At 44.1% G+C, this 12,362-nt stretch overlaps 1 protein-coding gene across 1 annotated transcript in view; it reads left to right on the forward strand.

Moving 5' to 3' along the window:
- The first annotated feature begins 574 nt into the window (after positions 1-574).
- Positions 575-12,362, forward strand: part of LOC126355599 (multidrug resistance protein homolog 49-like) — a 32,274-nt gene continuing 20,486 nt past the window's right edge. Inside the window, exon 1 of the mRNA XM_050005962.1 lies at positions 575-689. Within this exon, the coding sequence (XP_049861919.1) occupies positions 575-689 (115 nt within the window). The remainder of the gene's footprint in view (positions 690-12,362) is intronic.

The raw sequence follows: 12,362 nt of genomic DNA on the forward strand, positions 1-12,362 counted from the left end.
TACCACAAGAGCTTCAGCTTCAAAACATGTCATGCATAGCGACAATTGTACGGGGCAAAATAGGAATTTGAAATTTTCAATGTGTCTCATGAAATTGCTTCACACCAGAGTTAACATCGACATTATGGACCATAAATTTATGGTTAGTGGCCACTCCTATCTCCCTAATGATTCAGATTTTGGACCTATAGAATCATATGCAAGAGGTAAAACAGTTTATGTTCCTGCTGATTGGTGCTCCATAATCGCAAAATCAAGAATAAAGAAAACTTTTATTGTTACGCAAAAGTCACGTGAAGACTTCAAGTCTACGAAGAATCTTGAACAAGCTATTACAAGGAGAAAACAAAATGTCGCTAAAAAACCAGTGTCGTGGCTTAATATGCAATGGATTCGTTTACTGAAGAGCGAACCTTTTATGCTCTATTAGAAGGAGACTCTTATTGAGGATTTTCCATTATCCGCTCTATGTCTCAAGCCAGCCAAACTAGGAACGCCAGTTTCACTTGGACGTATTGCTATGGAAAACCTATAACATGGACCAAAACCTGTAACCAAGGAAAAGAAAAGGGACATGCTAGATCTTCCACCATACATTCCACCCATCAACCATGCTTACATCCAGGGACTTACAACAGCTGAAGTAACAGTAGATGATGCAGGTCCGCTGGATGTAGTTGATACTGAACGTGACTGAACATTGTCATAACTAAGAAAGGATATTTCGTCGTACTGCTCTTAGATATTTCTGAAATATATCTTTTGTCAATAAAAATACGTTTTGGTTTTATTTAAATTTACTGCAAATACAAGACTGGTTAAAGACAAAATGGTGTCAGTCATTTGGGCCCTTCAAAAGACACGTAATTTTGTATTAAACCGTTTTCAGTTATGAACACATTGAAAAAATGACGCCTTCCTGTGATGTAAAACACAAAAAAGTGGTATTGATTTCTTGTGAAATTTATTATAATGCTTCTCATAAAACCTTCTGTTTTTCAAAATGCATGAAACATGACTTACATCACTTTGGCTTTAACCCCCTCATATCGTATCGACAAATGTCGAAAAGGTAGGAGGAAATGCAAGCCTCTGGACTTCGAAGAGTCCTACACTTCAGAAGGTGGTGTACATCTCTTTCTGGCTGGTTACAAGAAAAAAAATATTTACAACTTCCTGATTTATATACCTTTGCTGCTCTACGGCAGACCACACTCAATGAAGTGTCATTGAATGTTCATATCATTTTACAGTTAAAATGCTTTGACTTGTGCTACTAGTATTATGTTAAAACTATTTTGTTCTTGAATCTATATGATCTTCAGCTGTCTCTTGTAATGCTTCGTTTCAATGACTGTCGATACGTTCATTTCCATTCTCACTATTTCCCGTTGTGACTGTTTTCCAATTTTTGGTCATAGCAAATAACCCCCAGATGTGTTGTGGCACACTTTATTGATTCTGGAACACTCATAAAAAGTGAGAACTTAACTTTGTTGGTTCCAGTTCAAATCGTACAGAAAAACAGACACTGAATTGAATGCAGATCTCCGAGTACTTAGTGTGATATACCGTATGTATCGGTACTATTTCTCTTGCAAACCATTTTAAATACACTTGACAGCTTGTTTTCATTGGACAGTAGTTCATTTTACAATTCTGAATATCTGCACCGTTTGCTTCATGTTCTTCCACAAATATATACTAATTAACCAAGTAAATTAAATATATCTCTCAACCAACATACATAAATAGTTAACCTCTTCTTGCAGCATATGAGAAATGACAAAGCTCCTGCAATATTTTCAAACCACTCAGAAGTCCGTTATGTTTCAACTGGCCTCTTGATCAATGACTTTCTACAGGTAGTACACTATAGCAAGTCATACAATTATATCACAACACCTATAAAAAACTAATATGCAAACATAGCTTCTCATGAATCTTTTTCTGGTCTCAATATTCATATTTTAAGATAATTAGAAGCTGTTTCTCTTTACATTTTGGCCTTGAACCATCTTTTTTCTTACAGTGCCTTTCTACGATCTTCCGCGTTTATAGTTCCATTTCGATTGCAAAATTCATTCAACTCTTTGAGAGTCACTTGTTCAAGCTTAACATTTATTCATTCAGTATGCCCACCTGCTAAGTGCATTGTTAGAACTGTACTGCGGGCAGGTGTTTTCTGGTGGCGAAATGTGAAAATGCTGATTGATGATAGCAAAATCGCTTTAGTTCTCTCCAACAGCTCACATTAGTAGCTCACACTCACATCCAACGGACGCTGGGTGTGGGTGTCTAAGATACATACCTCGGCAGCGAAGTGTTATCGTGGAGACGTCAGCGGCTACGCTTAGCTCGGAACGACAACGGACAGATCCTGCGACGGGACCATCCCTGGCCGCGCTACTGAGCTGGGGCGGGAGATAAAGAGGTAGACTGGCGTGGCCGGTCAAGTAGAGTACATGCTGGTCTCCTGCTCCAGCAATGGCCAGCAGGAGCATTAATGTCGGGATGTGCGCCCCGGTCTGGGGTCTGACAATGGCCGACGCCCAGCTGTTCAGCGGCCTGGAAAGCTTCTACTCAACCCTCAGCCCATCAGTACTGCAGCTTGACCCTCTTATGGGTGGTCGTGCCAGGATGAGAGTGGAGCGGTAGCGGCGACATGGTGGAAGGCAGGATTAGACGACTCGCCGACTCCATCCTATGATCCGCCTGGATGGACGGTCGGTATTCATATGAACCAAACAGGTTTGTTGTAGTGAAGCTCCGTAAAATGTCACGCTCGCCGCTTGGTGGTTTGACACAGGCAACAAGAGCTTGCGTCTTAGGAGGACACCAACCAACCGGAATGAGAGGGAGGGCTGGAGAAAATTGTTGAATATCATTTGTTACCAAGTACTACTCAAAACAATTTATGAACCAACATTACAAGGCTCAACTAAAAAACAATATTGATTACTGAACTTCAGCTTCTCCCCCCCCCCCCCCCCCCCCCAAATCCCCCTTAAAGACATCATTAAATGTCAAACACGAGAAGCAAAACAATTCAAATATTCGTCAATGTTTTTCCACAAAACTTTACACTTCATAAAAGCGTTAAATATCAATAATTTGCATTGAAAGCTATGTAGAGGCACACTGTAACATGAAAATTACAATTCAGTAAGAGGGCGGCACCAAATCAGGTCACGGCACAAATCCGCAGACGGCACAACGGGCCCCAGACGTAAACATTGGGACCCAGCCCCAAGCGATAACCAGCTGAGAGAGGATAGGCAGCGTACTGCAACATATACAGCAATGATCTCTTAAGCAGCGGACAGGATTAGAAAAAAAAAACAAAGGCTTTCAGCCACTCTAAAAGAATCCGGTAATTAATATTCAAATTAAAGTGCCATTGGACGTTAATTCGCCTCGTGATGCTAATTAAAGTTAATAGGATAGAGCGAGGTACACACTTTAAGCTGGAATTGACACTGGCCAAGAATCAAAATCACGACGTTCTTAATAAATGCAGAAGCAGCCTTCAAACTAGCGCCCACAACCCAAGAAACACCAATAGCCTACTATTATCTTAGTTATCAGGCAGAGGTTTTAAGAATTCAACTGCCCTCATGGAATTGTTTTTAGTACAGTTCACATATGATTTAACAGAAGCTTTCATCACTTAAGCATCATATACAAAATTCCGCTTATTTTTCTTTTCTTAAAGGTCGTTGCAGTATCTAGGCGCAAAAAGCACGTACTGGCTGCAACAAACAAGTTGGTGCTACTGAATAAAGCACATCTCTTTTCTAGGGGCCAACATAGTAACAGGATGTGAGCTAGAATTAAGCACAGGGCTGTAGATCTTGAAATCGAATCACCTAGACAGCAAAATTTTTGGTAGTATTTTCGAAGAACTGTGATTTTGAAAGTTATACACAAACTTAGTGAAAACAGTCTAAATCGCAATGGTTATTGAGCCAGCAGCATCAATTTCAACGTCTGAGGTCTGCTGACTGTTCTGGACATCGTCGACATCAGCTGATGGGTAACTGCTCTTCGATTTTAATACGTACAAACTGCTTTATTTTAAGTCTCTGACTTCTTTATTTAACTAGCGCGATTCCTATCCTTTAAACCTCTATTATGAAGATCATTTTAAATAAAATAAACATTGCGCTCTAGACTGTTTTTCACGAATTTGACACCAAGACAACAGTTTCCACTTTACTTATAATTGGACGGGCAAGATTTTTTAAAAGCGTTTACTCAAAGTATAAGCCAATTTACTAGCGGGGGACAGTGGAGCATGTGTCGCAGACTCTTTCGGAATCAAATTAAATGAAAATGGAGGAGCGCAGCACAACAAAATGTTGAAAAACCAAGCAGAACGCCAGCACCAAGCTGCTTCAAACACAACCAATATCAGACAAGGAAACAAGCCGCTGGAAAATAGGCTCACCATAAACATGAAGAAGCTGAACAGCACTATTTTCTCGACCAAGGAACCGGAAGAAGTCGTTCATTCTGTGCACGGTAAAATATTGTGGTGAAGGCCTTCAGGTCATCCAGTACAGGAAGGGACACGGCCGGATCGCACCAAATGCTCCTGGTGGAACTCGGGTACTGTGCAAACAGTTAAAGCCACTGTAAGACTAGGCTGGCCCTGCACGGCACTCTAATAGCCGCACCGAGTGAGGTGGCGTAGTGGTTAGCACACTGGGCTCGCATTCGAGAGGGCGACAGTTGAATCCCGCTTCCAGTCATCCTGATACAGTTTTTTCCGCAATTGCCCTAAATCGCTCCAGGCAAATGCCTGGATGGTTCCTTTGAAAGGGCACGGCCGACTTCCTTTCCTAATCCGATGAGACCGATGACCTCGCTGTCTGGTCTCTTCCCCCAAAGAATGCCAACCCAATAGCCGCACCGCCCTGCGCAGAGGACGCCGACCGCCAACGCTCACACCACAAAAACAGTGCGCCGCCAGTGCAGACCAATTGCTCCCCACAAGTCTCTACGTTTCATCGGACAGAACGTCCACCATAGGAGCCGAACCCCTACTGCCCTTTTTGCGCAATCCACTTTCTCTTTTCCACCAGAGAGAAAACCATAAACCCTCTAACTGGCAAAGATAGCACTCCACGTGCCGGGTGCGAGCTATCAGACTCGGCGCACGGCTCATGAGCGTCCCTGGTTTCATAAAAGACTGACAGGACGTTGGCAGTGCATAGATGGTGACCGTTTCGTAACGCTGCACCAGCATATTGCTGCTGCAAGTGGCCTTCTTACAGCAATGAGCCCTCTTGCCTTAGGCTTGCGTCGTTACATGCTTCCCTTTTACAAGGGAAACTCCCCATCCCAACCCCGTCAGATTTAGTGGTAAGTTGGCCCATTGGATAGCCCATCAAAAACTGAACACAGATCAAGCACGAAAGCGGGAAGAAAGTGTACCGAACTGTGGAAAAAAAAAGAAGTGAACAGAAACAGTGAAGAGTCCAAATTTAATGTGTGCAATATCAATCAACGTTAACGACCGTTGCGTGGTTGGTGTGTGGTCATGGTGTTGGACTGCGCAGGGGAGATCCGGGTTCATATCTCACTATGTCCAATTCTTTTTCCCCGCAGAATTACGAACTTTCCGTCCGGTCATTGACGTGTCTGTCCGCTGTATTAAAATGTAACTCTGAGAGGGTGCGATGGGGAATTTTCCTTGATAAAACCATTCTGCCCTTCAAATTCGTTGATGTACCTGAAAGTAGTTAACGTTCACAGTTCACCTTGTACACATTCTGTTACTCTTTCGCTCACATTGCTTTAGAAGTCCTTTTCGCAACTATCCAGTGGCTAAAACAGCTACCTAGATTCATTCTGAGACGAAAAAATACGCACCACGAATGAATTATTCAAACGGGTCAAATATTAATACTAATACAGATATTGACGGAAAGTGCAAAATTGTACACTTTGGCAGCCGATTAGTAAATGTGTGGCGCTGCAGCGAAATTTCACCATGCAGCTGGTGGGGACGGTAAACAGGGGACATGTGGATACCAGGGCATAAAGTCTTTGCTAATTTCAGTCTGTGTACTCAGTTGGACAGTTACTATGCCTGGCAGACAGGTGCGTGAACAATACACGCAGATATCAATCTTTGAGAGAGGAGGTGTAGGAAGCTCAAAGAAGCCTTTTGGAATATCCGAAGATTTAAGCGACATTTAACTAGGAGCCTGTTTGACGATGTTGGCAGGAATTAGAGAACCATGGCCGCACTCAGTGTCAAGAAGGAAGCGGTCTACATAGAGATGACTGAACATGAGAACAGAGCAATCGTCAGAAAGGCACTGAAAGCCCCGGATGCATCATTAACAACGATTCGCGGGTCAACTGTTGCTTCAGTGTCCACAAAGTGACTCACAAAATGGTATAAATGGCTCTGAGTACTATGGAACTTGACAAACTGCCTATTGGCTTCTGTCTTCGGTTCTTTGGCCGACGTTCATGTGATGATTTTACTGACGTTTCGCCAGCAGAGGTGGCTGGCATTGTCGAAGCTTCACCCTCCATTGGCGGTGGTGAACTGGAGCCGAGCTCGCGGCCGCAGACTGTACGTACCTGGCGCGCCAACGTCCGAAGGCTTCTCCGCGGTCATTTCCGGTGCGGTTCTCCTCTTGCTACCTGCGACGGTCGTTCACTGCAGTACGGGAAGCCAGGATCCATTTACCTTAAGGCTTTCCTCGTTCTTGTTGAAGCTATTTACGTGTTTTTGTATTTCTACAGCTTATCTGAACAAGCGGGTGTGATACTGCTTCTCTACGGCCGGAACGTCCGTGTCGGCGAATTTTATTATGTGGTCGGTCTCACATAATAAAATTCGCCGACACGGAAGTTCTAACTGTATAGAAGCCCTATCACACGCGCTTGTTCAGGGAAGCTGTAGAAATACAAAAACAAGCGAATAGCTTCAACAAGAAAGAGGAAAGCCTTAAGGCAAACGGATCCTGGCTTCCCGTACTGCAGCGAACGACCGTCGCAGGTAGCAAGAGGAGAACCGCACCGGAAATGACCGCGGAGAAGCCTTCGGACGTTGGCGCGCCAGGTACATATAGTCCGCGGCCGCGAGCTCGGCTCCAGTTCACCACCGGCAATGGAGGGTGACTCTTTCACAATGCCAGCCGCTCCAGCTGGCGAAACGTAAGTAAAATCATCAGATGAAAGTTGGCCGAAGAACCCGAGACAGAAGCCAATAGGCAGTTTGTCAACAAGTGGCCACGAAAGCCTTAACAATTTTGTACCATGGGGCTTAACATCTAAGGTCATCAGTCCCCTAGAACTTAGAGCTACTTAAAAACCTCACTAACCTAAGGACATCACACACATCCCTGCCCTAGGCAGAATTCGAACCTGCGACCGTAGCAGCAGCGCGGTTCCAGACTGAAGCGCCTAGAACGCTCGGCCACAGCAGCCGGCAACGGCTCACAGAAAGGAGGCAGAGCTGACGGCGTCCCTTGCACTGACTACCATTGATCTCTATACACAAACAAGCTCGTTTATAGTAGCAGCCAAAGGAGTCCTGTTATGAAAAATGTCTTCCCAATCCATCACTCCTGGTCGTCGGACGGTTGGTATCCCACCACTCACGGGGCGTCTCCAGAAACGTCCCTTCCTCGGAATCTCAATGACTGAAATAGAATCCTCTTTAGTGATGGTCCGGCTTCGAACTGAGGGCTGATGACCATAGAAGACGTGTCTGGAGACGCACCGCGAGACGATATTCTACGCCCGGTTGTGTTGCTCTTGATGGCAAGCCGTCCTGGTCTTGCATTACTCTAAGGTGATACCCGTTCGCATACGGCGATAGTTTCTGCTGCTTGTCTTCGTGCTTGCCGAATCCCACCTTGGGCAGCTTGGTCACCGGATCTCTACCCAATTGAGAATAGCACTACAAGCAGGACTCTCCAACCAGCTGGTGATTTTGACTATCGAACGCTCCAAGTAGACATCCAACAACTCTTGTAATCAATGCCAAACCCGGAATTTCTAGATGACAACTCCTTCTACTCATTGGCTGAATTTTTAGATATAAATTAAGGAAGGGAAAAAAACTAACTTAAGCATTAGTGTCATGCAATATTTTGTGTAATGTAATAACTTGTAGAGACATCTTTCATTAACCTGACACGTTCCACATCATTACGAAGTGTCGTATTCATGATCTATGGAACAAGTATTAATCTAATCTAATCTAATCTAATCTGCCATGGCTGTGAATCCTGGACCCAATGTGCGTTCTTCAAGCGGTACCACGACATTCCATGGCCCAGCGTTCGAAAAGTGCTGCGAACAATTGAGAAATGGTATTTGTGCGAACCTCAAGGTTGTCGTGCATGCAGGTGGTCGTCACAATTCGCAGTGTTTGTAACATGGAACGTAAACATGTTACGCAGTTAAATTAAAATGTGTTTGTTTCACCGGTTTATTCGTTATTTGTCTTCTTTATATCCTTGTAAATCTTTCCACAAAGTTTCATTGTTCTAAGACCACTCGATTTTCATGGGCGCCCTGTGCTGTTACACGTCGAAGACAAAGACCCAAGAGAACCGAAATCTTACATACGTACTTGTCTGGTAAATGCTCTGACCAACGGGGTCGCGTGACGGCTCCCCAAGCCGGAGTTTCGAATCCTGCCTCGGGCATTGGTGTGTGTGTTGTCAGCATTAGGTTAATTTAAGTTGGATTAAGTAGCGTGTAAGTGTAAGGACCGATGACTTCAGCAGTGTGGTCCCATAGAAACTTACCACAAATTTCCCCAAAAAAAAAAGGTACGGTTCCAAGAAACGGAAATCAATCACGGATGCGAAATATCACGCAGTGCATATTGTGAACACCTCAGATGACAGTTATGGGCGTAATGATCGGAATACCTGGGGCGTTTGATAATTTATGGTGACCGCCTTGTCCAAAAGACTTAAGCAGATGGACCGGTTCAGGTGTGTATAACACGAGATTACTGTACAGATATTCAGGTTTGTTCCGGAAACAAAATCGTGGTCCAGAGTTATGGAATGTTGGCACAGAGTTATTCTAGAGGCTGGATCGCCGATGCAGACGATCTGCTAGTTATAGTATCTGCGAACTGTGACGTTACTGGCTCTAGGAGCAATAGCTTTCACTCGCATGCCTCATTTAGTAGTGGAAAAGATTGATTTTAGCTGATATGACGTGAATGATGTACTGAGGCACAGACAATTTGCATTTATTAACACTCTTTTATATATATACTAGTTGAATACCCAGCATTTTCTGGGTACATACTTATTCCAGTCTTCCAGTAGTCCACCTCCTCTTTCCTTCCTCTATCTGTCCATCTTCACCGCCTTCTCTCTCCGTCCATCTTTTCCATCTCCTACTCGCTGTCTATTTCCTCCTACTCCTCTCTATGTTCATCTAATTTCCCCATCCCCCTCTCTCTGTCCATTACCTCCTATCCCCTCTGTCCATCTGATCCTTCTCCCTCTGTCCATCTGTTCTTCCCCCTCTAATTCCATCTCATCCTCTCTTCGCCTTCCTCCTCCTCCTCTTGCTCCCTCTCTCTCTCTGTCTACGAGGGCTGGAACTTAGATAGTGGCAAATATTTATTCACAACAGATACAAAAGAGTTATGTGTTTGCACCTGTTATTATCCTTCAAAGTAGTCACCAGCGTTGTGTAGAACCCGTTGCCAGCGGTGTGGAAGGGGTAGTATGCCGTTAGCAGAGCCTGTTCTGTTGATGGTGGGATGGAGCAGTCTACTGCATGTCGAATCTCTGGAACAGTTCTGAAGCAAATGCCACGAAGTGTTTCCTCCATCTCAGGAATAAAATCAAAGTCACAAGGACTTAAGTCCGGGGAGAATGGTGGACGGTACAGTACTTCCCAGTTCCATCGACCGAACAGAGCAGCCACATCTTACGCTGTATGTGCCCGTGCATTGTCGTACAAAATGATGGGTGGTGTGCTCAGAAAGTGTCGCTGCTTCTTTCACAAAGCTGATCGCAGGTGATGCTGCAAAAACGAACAGTAATACTGTGCATTGAGTGTCTGCCGAGGAGAAACGTAATGCTTCAGGATAACACCATTACAGTCATACACGAGAATCGCCATAACTTTCACCATACTGGGGCTCTGACGCACTTTCGACTTTCGACGCGACCCAAAATCCGTCCGTTGGATTAGAATGGCTCGTACGATGTGGCCCATGTCTCATCCAGTGTTAACGATGCGGCGTGAGAAAGCCTCTCCTTAGCGCTCATAGCGCTCCACATGCGTCTGACCAGCGATGTAACGCATCCATTTCTGCATTTATTTCAAGTCATGCAGAACCCATTGTGATGCAATTTTTCGCATGTCCAGGCGTTTCTTCAGGATGCGAAGCACAGTCGTATGCGCTAATCCGGTGGGCGAGTTCACGAAAGGTATGGCGTCGATCACTGTCCACTAACGCTGCAACAGATTGCACTTCTTCTTCAGAGACAGTAGGACGACGTGCCTGTTGTATGTCTGCCACAGTTTGCCGACCTTCATTGAAGGCTTTTACCCAATGTGCCACTGTTCTGTACGGCAATGCCGATTCCCCACACGCCTCTTGAAGACCTTGATGACACTGTCGTGCTGTACTACCTCTGGCACATTCAGTCTTGATCCAACTCCGTTGTTCCTGTGACACCGTTACGTTAAACCGCTCGCTCACAAGTGGCTGCATTTCCTTCGATTGTGCGCACGCCGGTGAGGTGAGACAGGTGAGTCCGTTTGCTCGGAAATAATGTAGGTATATCAACAGAGTTTGTTATCAGCAACAATATTAGATTCCATTGCGTAGTGTCTCCACAGCAGTGTGGCCACTATTTAAGTTCCAGCCTAGGATTACGCCATTTCACTGCCCATTTCTGTGTCCCATTCCCCTTTCTCTGTCCATATCCTCCTCCTCCTTCTTTCTTTGTCCAACTCCTCCTTCCCCCTCGCTTTCTGGCCATGTCCTCCCTTCTCTCTCCACGTTATCACACGCATTCCACATGTGCCAACTGTCTGCGAAATCTATTATGAAGAGAGTTAGCAGCAAATAAGTTGTTGTTGTTTGTTGTTGTTGTTGTTGTTGTTGTTGTAATCTTCAGTCCTGAGACAGGTTTCATGCAGCTCTCCATGCTACTCTATCCTGTGCAAGCTTCTTCATCTCCCAGTACCTAATGCAGCCTACATCCTTCTGAATCTGCTTAATTTATTCATCTCTTGGTCTCCCTCTACGATTTTTACCCTCCACGCTGCCCTCAAGTACTAAATTGGTGATCCCTTGACGTCTCAGAACATGTTCTACCAACCGATCGCTTCTTCTAGTCAAGTTGTGCCACAAGCTCCTCTTCACCCCAATTCTGTTCAATACCTCCTCATTAGTTATGTGATCTACCCATCTAATCTTCAGCATTCTTATGTAGCACCACATTTCGAAAGCTTCTATTCTCTTCTTGTCTAAACTATTTTTCGTTCATATTTCACTTACATACACGGCTACACTCCATACAAATACTTTCAGAAACGACTCCCTGACATTTAAATCTATACTCGATGTTAACAAATTTTTCTTCGTCAGAAACGCTTTCCTTGCCATTGCCAGTCTACATTTTATATCCTCTCTACTTCGACCATCATCAGTTATTTTGCTCCCCAAATAGCAAAACTCCTTTACTTCTTTAAGTGTCTCATTTCCTAAACTAATTCCCTCAGCATCACCCGACTTAATTCGACTACATTCCATTATCCTCGTTTTGCTTTTGTTGATGTTCATCTCATATCCTCTTTTCAAGACACTGTCCATTCCGTTCAACTGCTCTTCCACGTCCTTCGCTGTAATAAATTAAAACATCATGTATGATGGTGCACTTTTTCACGCGTCTCAGTATCTGATGTCTTATCTCCTCAACTATGTGTACTACAATATTATATTTTTGTAGCTACGCTCAGCAGTAAATGTGGATACTGTCTCCGAAAAATGTTGCTACTAGAATTAGTGGCAACGCAGTAAAGAAGTTAAACGTCCTACATAATGCGGTAGTTTTTACTCATTTACTGTTTATGACGTCTTTTCTCCTGAACTAAGTGTCGTATGGTGTTGCAATTTTTCTGGCACAATCAGTGGTATATGTGAATACTGCCTGAAAAATGTGCCACAAATACAGAAGGTAATAAAGAAGTAATAAATTAAAACATCATGCTTCACGTGGTAGTTGTACTGGAACAACAGCGAAAATGTAATAAGCGATAAAGTTTTTCTTTTCATGATTTTGCGGCGGTCGTCAGCGAGCAAAAGTTTCGTTAGGCTTTGAAAATATTTCTAAAGTTTGTTA

This window comes from Schistocerca gregaria, chromosome 3 (genome assembly GCF_023897955.1).
Source record: "Schistocerca gregaria isolate iqSchGreg1 chromosome 3, iqSchGreg1.2, whole genome shotgun sequence".
Taxonomy (NCBI): Eukaryota; Metazoa; Arthropoda; class Insecta; order Orthoptera; family Acrididae; genus Schistocerca; species Schistocerca gregaria.